General features: G+C 40.0%; 1 protein-coding gene across 5 annotated transcripts in view; it reads left to right on the top strand.

Annotated features, from left to right (window-relative positions):
* Window positions 1-9,227: 9,227 nt before the first annotated feature.
* Window positions 9,228-25,107, top strand: part of mapkap1 (MAPK associated protein 1) — a 43,232-nt gene continuing 27,352 nt past the window's right edge. Inside the window, exons 1-6 of one of the 5 annotated variants that reach the window (XM_084046944.1) lie at window positions 9,228-9,384; window positions 12,785-13,109; window positions 15,089-15,211; window positions 18,443-18,481; window positions 22,794-22,883; window positions 24,292-24,440. In XM_084046944.1, the coding sequence (XP_083903070.1) occupies window positions 12,929-13,109; window positions 15,089-15,211; window positions 18,443-18,481; window positions 22,794-22,883; window positions 24,292-24,440 (582 nt within the window). In that variant the 5' untranslated portion in view covers window positions 9,228-9,384; window positions 12,785-12,928. The other 4 variants (XM_084046943.1, XM_084046945.1, XM_084046946.1 and 1 more) reach the window with 4 other exon arrangements.

Here is a 25,107-nt window from a genome sequence, read left to right as displayed (position 1 = left end):
GACGTATAAGAGACAGACAGATATACACACTACTATACAGAATGTCATACAATCAGTTTACAGGTTACTGGTATGAAGTATGAAGGGTGAGAAATATGTACAAAAAAGAAAGAGAGGGGGGGGGGGGGGTAGGTTAGGTTAGGACATGGGGTAGGTTAGGACTTGGACAGGGGCCATTTTTGAATTGCAGCCTCCTGAAGGTGTATCTTTAGGGCATTTTTGAAAGTAAGTAGGGTTTTACACTCCTTTACTCCTTTTGGTAGGGCATTCCACATTTTAGAACATTACACCTGATGAATCTAAATTGCCATACTGGAAATGGTTTGTCTGTCGATTTCATAAGGAACTGGAGAAGCATTATGGCAAAAGGTTTGAGGGCAACCAAGAGATTCCAGAAGAATGGGAAAGGCACACCAGAGAGAAAGCTATAGAAAGCTTGAAGGAGATGTAGTCTGTGACTGGAAACAACACAATCCGATAATATCGTTTGATTACTCTTACAGAAACTAACAGCAAAATATGCACAAAACAAGACACATTATGTGACATAATACATCAGTGGCCTACTGATAGTGTGCACACGTAATTTAATGCTGATCAGTCCAGCAAATGATGAGATTAGCCCTGGACGCACACACACACACACACACACACACACACACACACACACACACACACACACACAGACCTACAGTATAGATGGCCCCAAGTAGCTTATTCCTTTATATTCCTAATGTGGATTTTTATTGTGAAAATCAATTAGAAGACCTGATTAACTGAGATTTCAAAATGTGACATAACATTCTGCAGGAGAATATGTAGAATAAAGAAGCGTACATATCTATTATTGAGCATTTATTCTGTCCTAAAAGGATAAAGACGGTCCAGGTGCATGCCACATATAGGCTCTGATGCCTGACAGCGCGTCACGGGTTCGACTCCCGTTTTCTACAACCTTTGCTGCGTGTCTCTCCCCATCTCTCTCCCTGTTTCCTGTCTATCTCCTGTACTATCAATAAAGGCAGAAAAAGCCCCAAAAAAGGATAAAGACATTTATGAGAACATTTAGTCATCATAGAGTTTTGTTTTTCTGTTGTTAAGGTGCAATGGGTAATGATATGTTTTGTTTCTGAATATTATGAATGGATAGAAGTAACTTCTTTCTCTCCATTATTTTATCATGATAGAGTGAACATTTAACTGACACATGAACTAAAACCAATCATATATTCCTTTCATTCAAAATGTGTAATTTTATGTGTATTTAGAAGAAAATGAACCACAAAACATTTGAGAAACTCAACTAAAGTATATGTAACATCTTCATGTAAGAAGACTTAAGACTAAAGTGCTTGTACATACAGTAGGGACACTGGTGTATGGTGTTGCCGGGGTCAGAACCAGACCATTCAATAACTTATGGCGGGGGTGTTATGTGCTTGCACATAGGGACTCCTCATTCTACAGTATCACTGGTTTACTTTGTTCACTAATGTTGCTTTGTCCTGTGTTTAGTGTCTATCCTGCCTTGCTGCCTCTGCTGCCCTGGTCTTGGCTATAGACATCTCACAGCTCACCTGTCACTGTTTCCAGATCTCTGATCTCTCCCAGCTCCCCAGCAGATCACATGAGTCACCTGAACCCTTAAGATAATTTGACTTTCTTTATTTCAGTTCTGATGGGCTGGTCGTAAGTATGGTTTGGCGTATTTCCTTTATTGGTTAGTTTAGTTTAGTTTAGTTTAGTTTAGTTTAGTTTAGTTTGTATGTTTTGGTAGTTTATGGGAGTCTGGTGAGACGACGGGCACATAGTGCTTGGCTCACCAGACTGCTCACTTTTCATTCTGACCAGCCCATCTGTTTGTTTTGTTGTTTTAGGATATTTAGTTAGACCTTTTGTGTTATCTTTATGTTTATGTTATCATGATAGAGTTAACGTTTAACATTTAACACACAACTAAAACCAATCATATATTTCTTTCATTCAAAATGTGTCATTTTCTGTTTATTTAGATGAAAATTAACCACAAAACATTTGAGAAACTGAACTAAAGAATATACAACATCTTCATGTAAGAAGACTTAAGAGTAAAAAGTAAAAATGTACTTACTTACAAATCTTTGATAATAAAATTAATCAATTCCTCGGCATGTCACTTTTAAATCAGTCCATTTTCACAGAACATTATAGAGGTGATACATGTGTGACCAGGGCACCAAGGCCCGGAAACAGGATACCAGACTACGCCACTCTGGGAGTTTCACCCAGAGAATATTCTATAATGCACAATACACCTTGAATACTAGACCACAGGTTGTTATAATAAGGAGGAGCAGAGACGTGTGTTTCCAGTTGAAAATAATATTTGTTTTTATTTATAACTCAAGGCAGCATAAGAAACTAGAAGTAAGGCTTCAAACTGGAAGGGGTCAAGTTCATGAAGTTTAGGAAATATATTTATTATCAATTACAACAACTAATTAAAATGTAGTACAATATATCAAAAGTATCAAATAAGGTTAAAAGGGCCAGAGCCTAAGGTACCAGTAGCAGGGAGGTATAGGTGTCCTTAGCACACAGGGGGAAGCAGAGAGTGAGGGAGTGAGGAGAGAGCACCGCCACCAAAAGCGCACACAAACTTCACTCACTGCAAGACACAAGAGAAAAATGTTAAAACACACGCAGCGCTAGGTTATTTAAAATACTGAGCATGCAAGCAGAATATCATGCACTAAAGGTAAAACCAAACTCCAATACTACAGCCTATCACCAGTGACCACCCGCCTGTCGGGACCACAACTATGACCACCTGTATTACTGGTATGGCCGGAGCCAAATATACCTCAGTTTACCTTCAATATTACTTAAATAATAGAGGGAACAGAGAAACAGTTGGTTTGCACAACAAAAATAAACCTAAATCAAATAACTAAATCAAATAACTAAAATAATAAGGACAAAAACAGCAGGGGCACAGAGCTCCTCCTAATAAGACAAAACACAATATTAATAAACACTGATCAACACGATTTAAGACAGATAGAAATATAATATAGGCAGCCCTTTACCTCAAATCAAGAAAGCCACAATAAGCACTGAGAGGCCATGTCATCATCAATGCTCCCTGGCAGGTCCATAGGCAACACGCCACTGAACCACCATCAGGAAAGCATAGCAGTAGCTCCGCATGCAGACTTGCATACGAGGCTATTCAACAGGTGAGAGATAGGGGAGGACGCCATGCAGTCATCAGCAGCTCCGCATGCAGACTGGCATACGAGGCTGTACAACAGGTGGGGGGGAAGACGACCTACCCCACTGTCAGATGCCTGTAAGATCAAGGAACACTCAGGATTTTGTTTAATTAAATTTAAAAGAAAAGAAACAGGTTAAGTGCCTACCATCAATGACTTCTCCCATCTCCCACACCTACAACCCAACACACCACCAGGAAACCATAAGCCAGCCAGCTACACTACTCACAGCCAGGTGCGGCTCCCTTTTATTCAGCCAGGTGTCTCAGCTGTCCTGAATAGGAGTGATTAGGGGGCGTTACACAACTTGGAAAAAGCTCAACCCACTACACATGGATAATACTTCATTAGTTGATTGAACTTTTGGTTGACTGTCATTTACTGTAAATCATCAAATAAATCGTTTGTAATTGATGAAAACGTCTCTTTATTTGTATAACTGAAAGTAGAAATATTGTATTAGAATTCATAGTCATTAGAGTGTATTGTTTAATGGACAGTTGATAATAAGAAAACACACAGTTCATGTATTGAGTTACAGTATTACAGATGTTTGATCAAAGCTGTATTCTAGAATTAAGATACAATCAGATAAATGAAGATAAAGCATTCCTGACAACTAGAGGTAAATTTTGTTGTCATACATTCATACATTTAGCAGCAACAACAGTTGCTATTAGTTTCGTACCCTTGCGCGCATATATATATATATATAGTGCACTATGTTTAAAGGAGCTACACCATGAATTTAAAAAATAATAATATTTGATATCATATTGTTTATGTCCCTCAAACGTTTTTCAAAAGGTTTGAGCCTAAATCAAGCCTCAGATATACTCATTCCAACTAACTTCTCTCTGGCTTATAAAGCACTTTCACCTGCAATACCACATTGTCCTGTTTGGCACGGGGCGCTATTGAGCCAGTTTGTATGCATGTTATGTCCTGGTTCTGTGTGGAAGAAGTAAAAAAAAAAATTAAAAAAAAAAATTAAAAATAAAATAAAAATTATTATTATTATTATTTTTTTTTTTTTTGGTTAGAACTGAAAAACGGGAGGAATTGTTCCCAGACGTGACGTAGGGTGGGGGAACAAATCTGACTGACTGTTTTCAGACCAATTTACATAAAAACCACAGATAGCCTATGAAAGCCTGCATGCTCGAAGTCGGGTATTTGTTGGAACAGAAGAGAGGTGGGGGAGATCAAAAACACACAAAAATGAAGAAAAAGTTAAAATTCATGGTGTAGACCCTTTAACACAATGCTGAACCTCCTCCAACTGTACATACATAATTCACCTTGTTTTACTCAGATGTTTTGACACTTGCTTTGGTGATGTAAACATGTTTTCTCATGCTAATATGCTAATAAACTTCCATTGAATTAAAATACAGGAGAGGACAGAGTAAGAGTCAAGAACCAAACTAACATAAATTAGAATAAGAATAGAATAAAAATCAAATGTAATAGAATAAAATGTAACAGAATAAATACAGATTTTGATACTACTACATATCTGCAGAGTCTCTGAATGAATGAGTTAAAGGTACTCTAAGTTATTATTTGTTTGTTTGTTAATTTCACTTTCAAACATGTTTGGGTTCATTTAAACCTCTACTCAGGCTTCTGCGTTTGATTCACTATTAAAGACTTGATTCACTATTTAGATATTTGATATTCATTTGATCAGACACGCCCCCTTCCTATACTAACCCATTGTAACTTCAAACTACAATTTAACCATGTTAGATTCATTGAACAAAAATTCCGTCCTTGGTTCTGGTGACTGATGTTGTCCTTCTAATGAATGTTAGACTCATTAAAACACACGTCTCTGCTTCTGGTGACTGATATTGTCCTTCTAATGCTTGAGGAGAGGTGTTTTTTCAATTACCTTTTCATTTATCTTTATTACGTTTTTGGGAAAATTAAAAACAAAACAAAAATACAATACAAATAATAATAATGAAAAAGTAATGGAAAAAACACGGCCCCCTCACGCATTAGGAGGGCAGTGTATCAGTCACCAGAACCAAGGACGTGGGTGTTTTTAATGAATATAACATGGTTAAAATGGAGTTTGAAGTTACTATGGGTTTGTATAGGAAGGTCTGATAAAATGAATATCAAATATCTAAATACTGAATCAAGCAACTTAAAAACTCAATTTTAACCATGATAGATTAATTAAAACACGCGTCTCTGCTTCTGGTGACTGATATTGTCCTTCTAATGAATGTTAGACTCATTAAAACACACGTCTCTGCTTCTGGTGACTGATATTGTCCTTCTAATGAATGTTAGACTCATTAAAACACACGTCTCTGCTTCTAGTGACTGATATTGTCCTTCTAATGAATGTTAGACTCATTAAAACACACGTCTCTGCTTCTGGTGACTGATATTGTCCTTCTAATGAATGTTAGACTCATTAAAACACACGTCTCTGCTTCTAGTGTCTGATATTGTCCTTCTAATGAATGTTAGACTCATTAAAACACACGTCTCTGCTTCTGGTGACTGATATTGTCCTTCTAATGAATGTTAGACTCATTAAAACACACGTCTCTGCTTCTGGTGACTGATATTGTCCTTCTAATGAACGTTAGACTCATTAAAACACACGTCTCTGCTTCTGGTGACTGATATTGTCCTTCTAATGAACGTTAGACTCATTAAAACACACGTCTCTGCTTCTGGTGACTGATATTGTCCTTCTAATGAACGTTAGACTCATTAAAACACACGTCCCTGCTTCTGGTGACTGATATTGTCCTTCTAATGCTTGAGGGGTTCCTGTAAACTGATTGTATGACATTCTGTATAGTAGTGTGTACAGTATATGTGTCTGTCTCTTATATGTATAGTAGTGTGTATATGTGTCTGTCTCTTATATGTATAGTAGTGTGTATATGTGTCTGTCTCTTATATGTATAGTAGTGTGTATATACGTCTGTCTCTTATATGTATAGTAGTGTGTATATGTGTCTGTCTCTTATATGTATAGTAGTGTGTATATGTGTCTGTCTCTTATATGTATAGTAGTGTGTATATAAGTCTGTCTCTTATATGTATAGTAGTGTGTATATACGTCTGTCTCTTATATGTATAGTAGTGTGTATATGTGTCTGTCTCTTATATGTATAGTAGTGTGTATATCTGTGTGTCTCTTATATGTATAGTAGTGTGTATATGTGTCTGTCTCTTATATGTATAGTAGTGTGTATATGTGTCTGTCTCTTATATGTATAGTAGTGTGTATATCTGTGTGTCTCTTATATGTATAGTAGTGTGTATGTCTGTCTCTTATATGTATAGTAGTGTGTATATCTGTGTGTCTCTTATATGTATAGTAGTGTGTATATGTGTCTGTCTCTTATATGTATAGTAGTGTGTATATGTGTCTGTCTCTTATATGTATAGTAGTGTGTATATGTGTCTGTCTCTTATATGTATAGTAGTGTGTATATACGTCTGTCTCTTATATGTATAGTAGTGTGTATATCTGTGTGTCTCTTATATGTATATTAGTGTGTATATCTGTGTGTCTCTTATATGTATAGTAGTGTGTATATGTGTCTGTCTCTTATATGTATAGTAGTGTGTATGTCTGTCTCTTATATGTATAGTAGTGTGTATATCTGTCTGTCTCTTATATGAATAGTAGTGTGTATATCTGTGTGTCTCTTATATGTATAGTAGTGTGTATATCTGTGTGTCTCTTATATGTATAGTAGTGTGTATATCTGTGTGTCTCTTATATGTATAGTAGTGTGTATGTCTGTGTGTCTCTTATATGTATAGTAGTGTGTATGTCTGTCTCTTATATGTATAGTAGTGTGTATATCTGTGTGTCTCTTATATGTATAGTAGTGTGTATATCTGTGTGTCTCTTATATGTATAGTAGTGTGTATATCTGTGTGTCTCTTATATGTATAGTAGTGTGTATATCTGTGTGTCTCTTATATGTATAGTAGTGTGTATGTCTGTCTCTTATATGTATAGTAGTGTGTATATCTGTGTGTCTCTTATATGTATAGTAGTGTGTATATGTGTCTGTCTCTTATATGTATAGTAGTGTGTATGTCTGTCTCTTATATGTATAGTAGTGTGTATATCTGTGTGTCTCTTATATGTATAGTAGTGTGTATATCTGTGTGTCTCTTATATGTATAGTAGTGTGTATATCTGTGTGTCTCTTATATGTATAGTAGTGTGTATGTCTGTCTCTTATATGTATAGTAGTGTGTATATCTGTGTGTCTCTTATATGTATAGTAGTGTGTATATCTGTGTGTCTCTTATATGTATAGTAGTGTGTATGTCTGTCTCTTATATGTATAGTAGTGTGTATATCTGTGTGTCTCTTATATGTATAGTAGTGTGTATGTCTGTCTCTTATATGTATAGTAGTGTGTATATCTGTGTGTCTCTTATATGTATAGTAGTGTGTATATCTGTGTGTCTCTTATATGTATAGTAGTGTGTATATCTGTGTGTCTCTTATATGTATAGTAGTGTGTATATGTGTCTGTCTCTTATATGTATAGTAGTGTGTATATCTGTCTGTCTCTTATATGTATAGTAGTGTGTATATATGTGTGTCTCTTATATGTATAGTAGTGTGTATATGTGTCTGTCTCTTATATGTATAGTAGTGTGTATATCTGTGTGTCTCTTATATGTATAGTAGTGTGTATATGTGTGTCTCTTATATGTATAGTAGTGTGTATATCTGTCTGTCTCTTATATGTATAGTGTGTATATGTGTCTGTCTCTTATATATATAGTAGTGTGTATATCTGTCTGTCTCTTATATGTCATCATGATTTGTGTGCATGGGGATCTCATCTTAAACAAGCTCAGTGCTTAATGAGTGATGAGTCTTCCAGTTTAGTAGATCTTGTATTGTGAATTTGTACTTCCATGTAGGCCTACTGTTGTTCTCATGTCTTACTAAATAAAAGTACATCGATCAATCAATCAATCAATCAATCAATCAATTGTTGATTTTTGTGTATGTAATCTCGTCAGCATTGCAAATGGGTAAACCTCAATGCTCTTTTCGAGAATAAATAAAGGTTTCAATCAAATTACTGTACTTAAGTACAATTTTGAGGTATTTGTACTTTAGTCAAGTATTTCCAATTTCTAATGCTTTTATTTCTACTCCACTACAATTATTTGACAGCTTTAGTTACTAGCTTTGTAGATTTTGATTATTTATACGTTATAATATACATTTCGGCCATTTGAAAATAGCAGATCTACAAGCTCACAACGCGTGTGAGCTTGTAGATCTGCTATTTTCACGAGAACAGCACTAGCCATCATGGAGGAGCTTCAACCTGGTTTTGGCTTTTTTTTTTCATTTACAACCCGTACATCTATATAAACCTTTACATTTCAAATATAAAGTGTTGACCCCACGACCATGGATGTAACAAGTTGAATCGGGTGGGTTTAAGTACCTGTATCTTCTGTATTGTTCAATAAAAAGCATTTTAATGCGATTGGTGGCCATTTTCTCCGTATGCTTTCAACCATGTGACCCTATCGGTTGCAAGGTGTACTGCACTGTAATCCATTATAACTCTATGAGAAAATGGCCACCGATCAGATTAAAATGCTTTTTTATTGAACAATACAGAAGCTACAGATACTTAGACCAAGGCGTTCCAACTTATAACATCCATGAACATGACGTCAGCACTTTACATCAGACATATAAACGTTTATGTAGATGAACGGGATGTAAATGGAAAAAGTACCAAAACCAGGTAGAAGTTCCACCATGACGCTTATGTGATCAGAACTAATTATGCATCTTACTTTGAAAATCATCTGACCCGGAAGTGTTAACGTGCGGCGCAGGCGCGGTGCGTTGCTCCTGGATCAGCTGTGTGTTGTTGTTGTTGTGTAGTTTAGTGTGTAGTGTTAATAAACACACAGTGAGTGTGTGTGTAGTGTGTGTGTGTGTGTGTGGTGTGTGTGTGTGTGTGTGTGTGTGTGTGTGTAGTGTGTAAGTGTGTGTCCACAGGACTATGCACACTGCATTCACGTCGTGTATTTCATGTACTACACACCATAGTGTGTATTAATGTTATCTACACACCGAGCATAAAGGGTGAGTTTTATTATTATTATTATTATTATTATTATTATTCATTAGCATGTAGCTACCAGCTAGCATCACACTGTAGTGTTCATAAGGAACATTATAATATTAATGATGTATTCATCACATTAAAACATAATAACTCTTTATATTCATGGTTTATTTATCATGATATTATTTATTTCCTCCAGAATGTAAAAAATAAAATGTTTTAATGTAAATCGTGCATGTTTGATTGAATAGGTTATTATCAGTTTCATAAATAAAGTACATTTGGTTCTCAAAGTGGGGTCCGGGGACCCCCAGGTGTCCTTGAGGGAGTTCCACGGGGTCCCCAGCTAAATGATGGATTAGGCACCAAATGGACCCTTATGGGTCTGTAACTCTGAGTGTACAAATGGAACCAAATGGACCCTAACGGGTCCATTTGGTTCCATTTGTACACTCTCAGAGTTACATTAACATTGATTTTACAATATAAATTGCGGTCCAAGTGATAGAAATGCCATTAAATGGGGGTCCGTAGCCCTAATGCATGTCAAACTGGGGGGTCCTTGAAATTCAAATGGTTGAGAATCACTGCGCCGTAAAAAATCTTCTCTTATGGGTGTCCCTGGCATATCTTTTGAAATGGGGGTCCGCGGGCTAAGAAGTGTCAATTTAGGGGTCCTTGACATGAAAAAGTTTGAGAACCCCTGGTTTAGAGGATTTAAAACCCCAGAGAGCACTATGTCTTATTGTTTCCATTGTGGTGCTTTGTACTCAATTCATAATAGATTAATATGAATTTATGATTATTTAGAACATGATTAAACGTGACAATTAAGGTCTAATATTTCTACAATTGCTACAAAACCTGTTTATCCCATTTGTCCCATCATTTTGTGACAAAAACAATAAGTTGATAGTCTGCTGATAATGATGCACCATGCATGTTCATTATTATTATTATTATTATTATTATTATTATTATTATTATTATTATTATGCAGTGACAAAGTCTCCTTTGAGACTCCGCTGTTCATCATTGTCATTATTGTATAAATAAATCTCCATGAATTCAAGGCTTCATGGGGTGTGTAGTAAATGATAGAAAATACGTCATTTTTGGGTGAACTACTCCTTTTAAGACCATTTTTCATATATTGTTTTACATGTTGGACCCACCTATCCTGTATCTCTGTGTGTCTGATGTTACATCAATGACATTCATTTAGTCCTTCCTCCTGACCGAACATGTGTCTGAGTTTGTTTAATAACGCCTTGTGTTAAATATATGAAGGTGTTTTTATGTGAGTTAGTTTAATAACGCTTTGTGTTAAAGATATGAAGGTGTTTTTATGTGAGTTTGTTTAATAACGCCTCGTGTTAAAGATATGAAGGTGTTTTTATGTGAGTTAGTTTAATAACGCCTCATGTTAAAGATTTGAAGGTGTTTTTATGTGAGTTTGTTTAATAACGCCTCATGTTAAAGATATGAAGGTGTTTTTATGTGAGTTTGTTTAATAACGCCTCATGTTAAAGATATGAAGGTGTTTTTATGTGAGTTTGTTTAATAACGCCTCATGTTAAAGATATGAAAGTGTTTTTATGTGAGTTTGTGTAATATTAACGCCTCTTGTTAAAGATATGAAGGTGTTTTTATGTGAGTTAGTTTAATAACGCCTCATGTTAAAGATATGAAGGTGTTTTTATGTGAGTTAGTTTAATAACGCCTTGTGTTAAAGATATGAAGGTGTTTTTATGTGAGTTTGTTTAATAACGCCTCATGTTAAAGATATGAAAGTGTTTTTATGTGAGTTTGTGTAATATTAACGCCTCTTGTTAAAGATATGAAGGTGTTTTTATGTGAGTTAGTTTAATAACGCCTCATGTTAAAGATATGAAGGTGTTTTTATGTGAGTTAGTTTAATAACGCCTTGTGTTAAAGATATGAAGGTGTTTTTATGTGAGTTTGTTTAATAACGCCTCGTGTTAAAGATATGAAGGTGTTTTTATGTGAGTTTGTTTAATAACGCCTCATGTTAAAGATATGAAGGTGTTTTTATGTGAGTTTGTGTAATATTAACGTCTCATGTTAAAGATATGAAGGTTTTTTTATGTGAGTTTGTTTAATAACGCCTCATGTTAAAGATATGAAGGTGTTTTTATGTGAGTTTGTGTAATATTAACGTCTCATGTTAAAGATATGAAGGTGTTTTTATGTGAGTTTGTGTAATATTAACGTCTCATGTTAAAGATATGAAGGTGTTTTTATGTGAGTTTGTTTAATAACGCCTCGTGTTAAAGATATGAAGGTGTTTTTATGTGAGTTTGTTTAATAACGCCTCATGTTAAAGATATGAAGGTGTTATTATGTGACGGTGTTTATACAACACAGTGTTTAGTGTAAAGTATCAACACTGGTTGTGTTCACACTGTCAACACATGCAGTCAGCCTGAAGCCTGTTCAGTGGAAACAACCAACGTTCATTTAGTCCAGGGCTAAACACGGCCATAGCCATCCTTTTCCAGGTATACTTGTTTTTGTGTAAAACGCCCATTGAGATTGGGCTGTTTTTAGCCCAAGGAGTGGTTTTGGTGCAAAACAAATGCTTGCAATGGATTCAGAATCATAAAAACACCCTAGTTTGACCCCTCACATGCTACTGTACTTTATCCCCCCCCCCACATAAGGTTATGGTGGGTACCCCAACTTTCAGCAGCTGTCATAAATTCTCCTAGGGGAAAGTGCATTTCAGTCTTTGTGAGATGTGTTACTAGACACTTTTACAAACACATTGGTGAACATTTTTTTTGGTAAGGAATTTATTCCAAGATTGGAAATCTTTCTGCTAATATCCCCTGACTATCAGTGTTCATTTAACTCTGTGAGTGTACAAATTTGTACACTCTCAGAGTTACAGACACACATAAGGGTCAATTTGGTTCCTAACTATTAATTGTGTGCGTGCAAAGTTTCACGGCAATCGGAGCGTTCAAACGGGCCACGCCTGCAAACTTTGGAAGCCAATCTTAGCCAATCAGGATAGAATATGAAAAACAAAAACAGATCTGTCTGGATCACATGACTTTAGAGATAATGTTGTAACGATTTCCGTGATGTTTGGACAAAATGTGAAAGTGATGATAATATAAGAACACATTCAAGTGTCTGACAATGTATTAAGTCACCATACCAACTGTGATGAGGCAGGTCATGATTGTGACATCTATCATCTTTTCACGATTTTTCTATCAAAAATAGCAGATCTACAAGCTCATAGCGTGGCACTCATGAGCTTGTAGATCTGCTATTTTTGAATAGCCAAAGAAATCTTAAAATGACACCGACGCGTTCCCGGTCTTAATGGATTAATAATAATAATAATACTTATAATGTAATCATCTCTTAACTCCTCCCATACAGGAAGCCAGGAGAACAACCATGGAGATGATGACATCATAAACAAGATGTCTGCTTCTCCACGGCAGTGATCGTTTCGTTCACACCCGTATCAACACAACAAAACAGAACACTGTAAAATAAAGTCAACTAACCTGAGACCCCACCATGGCCTTCCTGGACAACCCTGCCATCATCCTGGCCCACATCCGCCAGTCCCACGTGACCAGCGACGACACGGGCATGTGTGAGATGGTTCTGATGGACCAGGACGTCGACATGGAGAAATGCCAGCTGGCCCTGGTGCCCGGAGGAACCGACTGGACGGGATCTATGGGATCAGGACAAGGTTAGTGACCGACTGTGGTGGACCAATAGGATCAGGACAAGGTTAGTGACCGACTGGGCGTAATTAGGCCCACATAATCAAGGATTTTAGCCCGTGTTTTTCTGGAGGGTCTACTTAATGATGTGATGAATGTATGGTGGTCTTCTCTTCATGATGAATGTATGGTGGTCTTCATGATGTGATGAATGTATGGTGGTCTTCATGATGTGATGAATGTATGGTGGTCTTCATGATGTGATGAATGTATGGTGGTCTTCATGATGTGATGAATGTATGGTGGTCTTCTCTTCATGATGTGATGAATGTATGGTGGTCTTCATGATGTGATGAATGTATGGTGGTCTTCATGATGTGATGAATGTATGGTGGTCTTCATGATGTGATGAATGTATGGTGGTCTTCATGATGTGATGAATGTATGGTGGTCTTCATGATGTGATGAATGTATGGTGGTCTTCATGGTGTGATGAATGTATGGTGGTCTTCATGATGTGATGAATGTATGGTGGTCTTCATGATGTGATGAATGTATGGTGGTCTTCATGATGTGATGAATGTATGGTGGTCTTCATGATGTGATGAATGTATGGTGGTCTTCTCTTCATGATGTGATGAATGTATGGTGGTCTTCTCTTCATGATGTGATGAATGTATGGTGGTCTTCATGATGTGATGAATGTATGGTGGTCTTCTCTTCATGATGTGATGAATGTATGGTGGTCTTCATGATGTGATGAATGTATGGTGGTCTTCATGATGTGATGAATGTATGGTGGTCTTCATGATGTGATGAATGTATGGTGGTCTTCATGATGTGATGAATGTATGGTGGTCTTCATGGTGTGATGAATGTATGGTGGTCTTCATGATGTGATGAATGTATGGTGGTCTTCATGATGTGATGAATGTATGGTGGTCTTCATGATGTGATGAATGTATGGTGGTCTTCATGGTGTGATGAATGTATGGTGGTCTTCATGATGTGATGAATGTATGGTGGTCTTCATGATGTGATGAATGTATGGTGGTCTTCATGGTGTGATGAATGTATGGTGGTCTTCATGATGTGATGAATGTATGGTGGTCTTCATGGTGTGATGAATGTATGGTGGTCTTCATGATGTGATGAATGTATGGTGGTCTACATGATGTGATGAATGTATGGTGGTCTTCATGGTGTGATGAATGTATGGTGGTCTTCATGGTGTGATGAATGTATGGTGGTCTTCATGATGTGATGAATGTATGGTGGTCTTCATGGTGTGATGAATGTATGGTGGTCTTCATGGTGTGATGAATGTATGGTGGTCTTCATGGTGTGATGAATGTATGGTGGTCTTCATGATGTGATGAATGTATGGTGGTCTTCATGATGTGATGACTGTATGGTGGTCTTCATGGTGTGATGAATGTATGGTGGTCTTCATGATGTGATGAATGTATGGTGGTCTTCATGATGTGATGAATGTATGGTGGTCTTCATGATGTGATGAATGTATGGTGGTCTTCATGATGTGATGAATGTATGGTGGTCTACATTATGTGATGAATGTATGGTGGTCTACATGATGTGATGAATGTATGGTGGTCTACATGATGTGATGAATGTATGGTGGTCTTCATGATGTGATGAATGTATGGTGGTCTTCATGATGTGATGAATGTATGGTGGTCTTCATGGTGTGATGAATGTATGGTGGTCTTCATGGTGTGATGAATGTATGGTGGTCTTCATGATGTGATGAATGTATGGTGGTCTTCATGATGTGATGAATGTATGGTGGTCTTCATGATGTGATGAATGTATGGTGGTCTTCTCTTCATGGTGTGATGAATGTATGGTGGTCTTCTCTTCATGGTGTGATGAATGTATGGTGGTCTTCATGATGTGATGAATGTATGGTGGTCTTCATGATGTGATGAATGTATGGTGGTCTTCTCTTCATGATGTGATGAATGTATGGTGGTCTTCTCTTCAGGTGACGGAGGGGGAGGAGGAGGGGGTCCTGGCGGGGTGGCGGACCCCCACGGCTGTGACCTGTCCCAGTCCATGGACATCACGTCCAGCTGGGACTTTGGGATCCGCCGGCGCTCCAACACAGGTACTGTACTGTAGGCCGTGGAGCCGGCCGGTCCACTGTGGAGCCGGTTCACTGTGGAGCCGGGTCCACCGTGGAGCCGGTCCACCGTGGAGGGGGTCCACCGTGGAGGGGGTCCACTGTGGAGCTTTAAAGAGCAGCTGAAATGAAGACAATCCACTATGAGAAGGTAGAAGAAGAGCTCGCTGCTCATCAGCGGGACACATTGAATATAAAAAGAAAGAGACACCAGTCAAACACTGTATGTCTTCCTCACAGTTTGACTGTGAGGAAGACAACCTAGTGCAGGGGTCTTCAATGTTTTCAGGCCAAGGACCCCCTAGCTAAGACAGAGATGAAGCAGGGACCCCCTACTCTATATTGTATAAAATTGTGTTTCAGATTAAAGGTTTTTTTTTCTCCTTAGTCTGCTATTTTTTCCCTCTACACCTATATAGCCTCTTTGACAAAAATAGCCGATCTACAAGCTCTCAACGCCTCGCAGCGCGAGGCGTTGAAAGCTTGTAGATCTGCTATTTTCGGCTAATGTTCCCCTCAGAAAAGGAACTCAAGGGTTCAAGTGGTTAATGTAAAAAAAAACGAAATCCTATCACACAAAGATTTGGCGTTTGGCCTATAGTAGCTCTGAGGACCCCCTAGGGGTCCCGGACCCCCTGTTGAAGACGCCTGTACTAGTGGGAGCGAGGTGGCCTCCACGCAGATCGTGGTGCTCGCCATGCCCAGGATGAGTGCTTCTATCCGGGGTAAAAGACGTGCCTATGCAGCCGGTGCAAAGCTCCATGCTTTGATCCGCGGAGAGGAGCTCAGCTCCTGTTTTAACAAGGAAACGCATCACAATATGGAAATGTAATTCTCCTAAAAACACCATTTCAGCTGCTCTTTAAGGAAGCATGTGTTTGGGTCTGTTTTTTGGGGGGGTTCCTGTTACAAATCTGGGGAGAGCCATTACTGGAACATGAGGCAAATCCTCTGGTGTTTGAGGCTAAATGTTGTATCAGAACAGGCTGTTGCTGGTAGGGGTGAGGGTGAGGGTCAGGGGGGTGAGTGTTGCTGGTAGGGGTGAGGGTGAGGGTCAGGGGGGTGAGTGTTGCTGGTAGGGGTGAGGGTGAGGGTCAGGGGGGTGAGTGTTGCTGGTAGGGGTGAGGGTGAGGGTCAGGGGGGTGAGTGTTGCTGGTAGGGGTGAGGGTGAGGGTCAGGGGGGTGAGTGTTGCTGGTAGGGGTGAGGGTGAGGGTTAGGGTCAGGGGGGTGAGTGTTGCTGGTAGGGGTGAGGGTGAGGGTGAGGGTCAGGGGGGTGAGTGTTGCTGGTAGGGGTGAGGGTTAGGGTGAGGGTCAGGGGGGTGAGTGTTGCTGGTAGGGGTGAGGGTGAGGGTCAGGGGGGTGAGTGTTGCTGGTAGGGGTGAGGGTGAGGGTCAGGGGGGTGAGTGTTGCTGGTAGGGGTGAGGGTGAGGGTCAGGGGGGTGAGTGTTGCTGGTAGGGGTGAGGGTGAGGGTCAGGGGGGTGAGTGTTGCTGGTAGGGGTGAGGGTGAGGTCAGGGGGGTGAGTGTTGCTGGTAGGGGTGAGGGTTAGGGTGAGGGTCAGGGGGGTGAGTGTTGCTGGTAGGGGTGAGGGTGAGGGTCAGGGGGGTGAGTGTTGCTGGTAGGGGTGAGGGTTAGGGTGAGGGTCAGGGGGGTGAGTGTTGCTGGTAGGGGTGAGGGTGAGGGTCAGGGGGGTGAGTGTTGCTGGTAGGGGTGAGGGTGAGGGTCAGGGGGGTGAGTGTTGCTGGTAGGGGTGAGGGTGAGGGTCAGGGGGGTGAGTGTTTATAATGATTCAATGTATTGTTGGTTGGTCTGCAGCGGTGGTTCTCAAACATTTAATTTCAAGAGAGTGTGTATAGAACTGTACACTCTACAGTTACAGATCTGTAAGGGTCCATTTGGTTCTATTTGTACACTCTCAGAGTTACAGACCTGTAAGGGTCCATTTGGTTCTATTTGTACACTCAGAGTTACAGACCTGTAAGAGAACCCTGAGGGTCCCTGGACCACACTTTAAGAACCACTGTAAAATGAAAGCTAGAACAGAATTCTAAGCTCTTTGAATGAGGGTCAGTGGATTGTTTATCAGCTCATTACTAATGATCATTCCCTCATTACCATAATACTCAGGATATTCAAATGACCATGAAAACACTGTTATCTGATTGGTAGGGTTTTAATGGCTGATTATTTGTATAATAATGATTGTATATTTATATAATTTATGCTGTATATGTTTTTCAATGTATCTGCATGTGAATGCTTATTTGCTGAGTTGTATTTCTCAGGCTTTTTAAAGGGATTTCTCATTTTCACAATCAGTTTTATTACAGGTTTACAGGAGGTGGAAATCAGGGACATGTGTTTGTGTGTAAATCCCATCATTTGGTTGATTTCAGGAAAGAAAAAGGGGAGGAGTAACATAGGTGTGTGTGTGTGTGTGTGTGTGTGTGTGTGTGTGTGTGTGTGTGTGTGTGTGTGTGTGTGTGTGTGTGTGTGTGTGTGTGTGTGTGTGTGTGTGTGTGTGTGTGTGTGTGTGTGTGTGTGTGTGTGTGTGTGTGGAGGCATGAAGCAACAATTCCTGGACATTTGAGTTTGATTTGAAGTGTAAATTAGGTGTTTGGTGTCAGAGGGAGTCCAAAGGCTAAACTACTAATTTTACTGGAGTAAAATTAGTAGTTTTACTGTAGTTTGTACTGGAGTAAAATGAGTAGTTTTACTGTAGTTTGTATTGGAGTAAAAGGAGTAGTTTTACTGTAGTCTTTATTAGAGTAAAATTAACAGTTTTACTGTAGTTTTTACTAGAGTAAAGGAGTAGTGTTATTGTAGTTTTACTGTACTTTTTACAAGATTAAAAACAGTAGTTTTACTGTACTTTTTACCAGAGTAAAAGCAGTAGTTTTACTGTACTTTTTACCAGAGTAAAAGGAGTAGTTTTACTGTAGTTTTTACCAGAGTAAAAGCAGTAGTTTTACTGTACTTTTTACCAGATTAAAAACAGTAGTTTAACTGTACTTTTTACCAGAGTAAAAGGAGTAGTTTTACTGTACTTTTTACCAGAGTAAAAGCAGTAGTTTTACTGTAGTTTTTACCAGAGTAAAAGCAGTAGTTTTACTGTAGTTCCTTTTGGCTCCCTTGGGTGTTCATGGTGTGTCATTGGGTTATTGTTATTGCTGAAGGCTCATTGTAAGTGAAGCTGAAGACTGATTGTCTCATCAGGATGTCAACCAGAGAAGCAGAACAAACCCGGGGTGGCTGGTAAGATCTGACCACACGTCTATATGTAACATGTTCTGTTCTTTTAGGCCAAGGACCCCTTAGCTGAGAGAGAGAGATGAAGCAGGGACCCCTAATACATATTATATATATATATATATATATATATATATATATATATATATATATATATATATATATATATATATATATATATATATTCACACACACTACACAGATAGCTTCATAGACCTGTTTGACAGACACTGTCAACCATGGAATATTCTCTGTGACCTCCGTCCTCACAGACATGGCTGGCTGAGCCTTAGGGCAGGTACACACTGTACACACTGTACACACTGTACACACTGTACACACTTCACACAACTATCCTTCTCCGTTCTCTACACTGTCTCCCCGTAGCGGCTCACATCCAGTTTAAAACCCTGGTGCTAGCCTATAGGGCAGTGAAAGGAACAGCTCCTTCTTACCTCCAGGCTATGGTCGACGCTTACACCCCCGCCCGACCACTTCGGTCTGCCGCCTCGGGGCGACTGGTTGCCTCGTCGCTCAGTGGTCCTTCTGGCCGATCAACACGGTCCCGACTTTTTTTCTGTTCTGGCCCCACAGTGGTGGAATGAACTCCCCACTGATGTCAGGACAGCAGAGTCACTGATGTCAGGACAGCAGAGTCACTGATGTCAGGACAGCAGAGTCACTGATGTCAGGACAGCAGAGTCACTGATGTCAGGACAGCAGAGACACTGATGTCAGGACAGCAGAGTCACTGATGTCAGGACAGCAGAGTCACTGATGTCAGGACAGCAGAGACACTGATGTCAGGACAGCAGAGTCACTGATGTCAGGACAGCAGAGTCACTGATGTCAGGACAGCAGAGTCACTGATGTCAGGACAGCAGAGTCACTGATGTCAGGACAGCAGAGTCACTGATGTCAGGACAGCAGAGTCACTGATGTCAGGACAGCAGAGACACTGATGTCAGGACAGCAGAGACACTGATGTCAGGACAGCAGAGTCACTGATGTCAGGACAGCAGAGACACTGATGTCAGGACAGCAGAGTCACTGATGTCAGGACAGCAGAGTCACTGATGTCAGGACAGCAGAGTCACTGATGTCAGGACAGCAGAGTCACTGATGTCAGGACAGCAGAGTCACTGATGTCAGGACAGCAGAGTCACTGATGTCAGGACAGCAGAGACACTGATGTCAGGACAGCAGAGACACTGATGTCAGGACAGCAGAGTCACTGATGTCAGGACAGCAGAGTCACTGATGTCAGGACAGCAGAGACACTGATGTCAGGACAGCAGAGACACTGATGTCAGGACAGCAGAGTCACTGATGTCAGGACAGCAGAGTCACTGATGTCAGGACAGCAGAGTCACTGATGTCAGGACAGCAGAGTCACTGATGTCAGGACAGCAGAGTCACTGATGTCAGGACAGCAGAGTCACTGATGTCAGGACAGCAGAGACACTGATGTCAGGACAGCAGAGACACTGATGTCAGGACAGCAGAGACACTGATGTCAGGACAGCAGAGTCACTGATGTCAGGACAGCAGAGTCACTGATGTCAGGACAGCAGAGTCACTGATGTCAGGACAGCAGAGACACTGATGTCAGGACAGCAGAGACACTGATGTCAGGACAGCAGAGTCACTGATGTCAGGACAGCAGAGTCACTGATGTCAGGACAGCAGAGTCACTGGCCATCTTGCACCGCAGGCTGAACACCCACATCTTCAGGAAACACTATCCTTCCTCTTCTCCTTGCCTACTTGTTGTTAACTAGTTGTACAAACTCTTGTTTTATTGTTTTATTGGATCTTGTTTATTCGTTACACTTATTTGTTTTAGCTCTCGTTCGTTTGATTTTCATATGTGTCTCATCTGTTTAAGAAAGTAGGAAGCTGATATATTGCACAACATACACCCTCGCCCAGGTGACCCAGCCGGGGTTGATCAAGCCCCAGAGTTACGTCCCAGTAGCTACTGTACCCACGGTCAGTCCTCTGAGGGAAAGACAGGGACTCTCAGTCCACTTCTCTGGAACTACTCTGCCGGGGCCGGGGGAGAGGGGAGGCTCTGGCACATGGAGGGACTAGGCTCTGTGGATGGCCTCCTGGCCGGGCTCCTCCTTCGTCTCACCAGGTCCAGGACCTGAGGACACAAGTGTCTTTCTTGAAAATCGGCTGTCATATATCGTTGTGGTTTTCTCACTATAGACAAAGGCGGTATTTAAATGGGCCATTTGTGGTCTGAAAAGGCCCCACAAAATCCTGCACATGCTTCAAGATATGAATATTATGTCACATTCAATCTCTCTCTCTCTGTCTCTCTCTCTCTCTCTGCACACAGCTACCCTCCCGGTACTGTGCTCTCATTGGCTGTAGCACGGCTCTCCTCGCAGAGGGATCGTAACTCCATTCATACTGTGTGATGTCCAGTGAGACAGAGCCAAAGCTCAAACCTAAAGTAGTGTCTAGAAACGCTCGGGAAGGCATCGCCGAGCACCGTTATCACTGATCCTCTCACAGAGCACCGTTATCACTGATCCTCTCACAGAGCACCGTTATCACTGATCCTCTCACAGAGCACCGTTATCACTGATCCTCTCACAGAGCACCGTTATCACTGATCCTCTCACAGAGCACTAACCCTAACCCTATCCCTAACCCTAACCCACACAGCGAGCAAAACCCGCTCCATGTGTAGGCTATAGGGTTCAGTGATGATAGGTCTGTTTCATCCATATGTAGGCTATAGGGTTCAGTGATGCTGATAGGTCTGTTTCATCCATATGTAGGCTATAGGGTTCAGTGATGATAGGTCTGTTTCATCTATATGTAGGCTATAGGGTTCAGTGATGATGATAGGTCTGTTTCATCCATATGTAGGCTATAGGGTTCAGTGATGATAGGTCTGTTTCATCCATATGTAGGCTATAGGGTTCAGTGATGATGATAGGTCTGTTTCATCCATATGTAGGCTATAGGGTTCAGTGATGATAGGTCTGTTTCATCCATATGTAGGCTATAGGGTTCAGTGATGCTGATAGGTCTGTTTCATCCATATGTAGGCTATAGGGTTCAGTGATGATAGGTCTGTTTCATCCATATGTAGGCTATAGGGTTCAGTGATGCTGATAGGTCTGTTTCATCCATATGTAGGCTATAGGGTTCAGTGATGATAGGTCTGTTTCATCTATATGTAGGCTATAGGGTTCAGTGATGATAGGTCTGTTTCATCTATATGTAGGCTATAGGGTTCAGTGATGATGATAGGTCTGTTTCATCCATATGTAGGCTATAGGGTTCAGTGATGCTGATAGGTCTGTTTCATCTATATGTAGGCTATAGGGTTCAGTGATGCTGATAGGTCTGTTTCATCCATATGATGCTTCCTGTGTCTCTGACATTATGATGAACTCATTCAATACGGTGACGCATCATGTGTCATTTTAACATTTCTTTGGCTATTCAAAAATAGCAGATCTACAAGCTCATAGTGCGGCACCGAGTGCCGTGCTATGAGCTTGTAGATCTGCTATTTTTGGAAAAGAAATTGTGAAAATGTGTGCTAATCTATACATTTTTAACTCAAATCTTTGCTTCTGGGGGGTCCCTGGAACAAATTACTTTGAGCTGAGGGTCCGCGGACAAATACATATAATTTTGGGGGTCCTTGACATGAGAAAAGTTTGAGAACCAGTGATATTATAGAAACATAAGTTTAATACAAAAACACCTGTCAGGATTTAGAAGACATTTGTAGAATCCCCCCAGAAGCAAAGATTTGAGTTATTTAAAAAAATATATATATAAATATATATATATATTCAGAGATTTGTACACATTTTCATGAATAAAAAAAAAATCACACCCTGTGTGAAGAGAGTGGTGCCTTTGATGAGCCCCGTATTGATGTTGTCATCAATGTTTGTTTATTGGACATACATACATACGGACGGACGGACACATCGACAAAGTCAGATATAGGAGTGGTTGGCACCACTAAAAAAAAAACAGATCTACAAGCTCATGAGCTTGTAGATCTACAACACATTCCATGTGGAGAAAAATGGCCCTTATGTGTTCATAGTGGTTTGGTGTGTACTGTACGTGGGTTGTGGGTTGAATAATACGCTGTGTTGGTGAGCTGCTCATCTACAGCAGCAACACTGAACCTTTTGAATCACAAGGAGGTTTTATCAAACGTTCTCTCCCCAACGCTCACATTCTAACATCAACTATAACTCTGTATAGACCTCTAAAACTGTGTCTGTCTGTCTGTCTGTCTGTCTGTCTGTCTGTCTTTCTCCTCTTGCAGCACAGAGACTTGAGCGGCTGAGGAAAGAACGTCAAAACCAAATCAAATGCAAAAACATTCAATGGAAGGAGAGGAGCTCGTCCCAGTCAGGTACTGTTGTTATTATTATTATTATTATTACCCTTATTATTATTACTAGACCATACCCGGTCGAGAGGAGCTCGTCCCAGTCAGGTACTGTTGTTATTATTATTATTATTATTATTATTATTATTACTAGACCATACCCGGTCGAGAGGAGCTCGTCCCAGTCAGGTACTGTTGTTATTATTATTATTATTATTATTATTATTACTAGACCATACCCGGTCGAGAGGAGCTCGTCCCAGTCAGGTACTGTTGTTATTGTTATTATTATTATTATTATTATTATTATTATTACTAGACCATACCCGGTCGAGAGGAGCTCGTCCCAGTCAGGTACTGTTATTATTATTATTATTATTATTATTACCCTTATTATTATTACTAGACCATACCCGGTCGGCGCATCCGTGGGGGGATATGCGCACATGATCTGGCAACCCGGGAGGCGACATTGTTTGACACATAAACGCTAATAAGAAGCAGAGATTTGATGAAATTGAGAAACGGGCTTCACAGTTAAGTTCAGATGGTAATGGTCAATGTCTGTGTGCAAAATCAGAGCAATTGGTCCAACCAGTGAGGAGAACCGGGTAGTGACACCACTACAGACAGAGGTTACTAGAATTATAGTAGGATTTAGGGCTAATTAATTAGAGGTAATTAATTAAATGAAATGAATCAGTTAAAGTCCCTGCCCTAATTATAATATGACACCATTTCTGTCTATTAGTTCTGTCTCTCAGAGGAGGGCTGTGCATTTCATTAATGTTTGTACCCATTTAATACATGTTTTGTCCTCATTTAATAACTGTTATTACTCCTTTAATAACTGTGTGTCCTCATGTAATAACTGTGTGTCCTCATGTAATAACTGTGTGTCCTCATGTAATAACTGTGTGTCCTCATGTAATAACTGTGTGTCCTCATGTAATAACTGTGTGTCCTCATGTAATAACTGTGTCCTCATGTAATAACTGTGTGTCCTCATGTAATAACTGTGTGTCCTCATGTAATAACTATGTGTCCTCATGTAATAACTGTGTGTCCTCATGTAATAACTGTGTGTCCTCATGTAATAACTGTGTCCTCATCTAATAACTGTGTGTCCTCATGTAATAACTGTGTCCTCATGTAATAACTGTGTGTCCTCATGTAATAACTATGTGTCCTCATGTAATAACTGTGTGTCCTCATGTAATAACTGTGTGTCCTCATGTAATAACTGTGTCCTCATCTAATAACTGTGTGTCCTCATGTAATAACTGTGTCCTCATGTAATAACTGTGTGTCCTCATGTAATAACTGTGTGTCCTCATGTAATAACTGTGCGTCCTCATGTAATAACTGTGTGTCCTCATGTAATAACTGTGTGTCCTCATGTAATAACTGTGTGTCCTCACGTCCTGCCCAGTGGACGACCTGGGCTTTCTGTTTGAGAAGAGGGACTTCAAAGACAGAGCCAGAAGCTCAGGAAACAAGTCCACTCTGTCCCTGCGTCTGGAGCAGTGTCCTCAGCAGCTCAACAACCCCTTCAATGAGTACTCTAAGTTTGACGGCAAGGTGAGCTGCTCTACAAGATGATGAAATACTTTATGAACAGTTTGATAAAAGGTACAGAGGTACAGTTATACAACGATGCTGAAAGGATAACACAGAAAGCCCTGAGGGCTTGTTTACATTGTGGTCCTGTGTATTCAATTCATCAGGATATACCAGTTTCACTTTCCAAACCTTTGCATCATGCATGTCACACAAACAGAACGCCATGCGTTTTGTTGATATAACAAGTTAGTTCATATAGAGTCCTCTATCCACACATCCACCATTTAACTTCCACAATCCACATGATCTAAACCAGTGGTTCTCAAACTTTTTCATGTCAAGGACCCCTAAATTGACACTTATTAGCCCGCGGACCCCCATTTGAAAAGATATGCCAGGGACCCCCCATAAGAGACGATTTTTACGGCTCTAGCAGTGATTCTCAATCATTTTAATTTCAAGGACCCCCAGTTTGACATGCATTATTAAGCTACGGACCCTCATTTAATGACATTTATACCTCTGGGACCCCAATTTATATTGTAAAATCAACATTAATCTAACTCTGAGAGTGTACAAATGGAACCAAATGGACCCGTTAGGGTCCATTTGGTTCCATTTGTACACTCTCAGAGTTACAGACCCATTAGGGTCCATTTGGTTCCTATCCATCATTTAGCTGGGG

The sequence above is a fragment of the Gymnoscopelus microlampas genome (genome assembly GCF_963454915.1).
Source record: "Gymnoscopelus microlampas genome assembly, chromosome: 21".
Taxonomy (NCBI): Eukaryota; Metazoa; Chordata; class Actinopteri; order Myctophiformes; family Myctophidae; genus Gymnoscopelus; species Gymnoscopelus microlampas.
The sequence above is the reverse complement of the archived record's forward strand: the minus strand, read 5'-3'. Positions and strand labels throughout refer to the sequence as shown.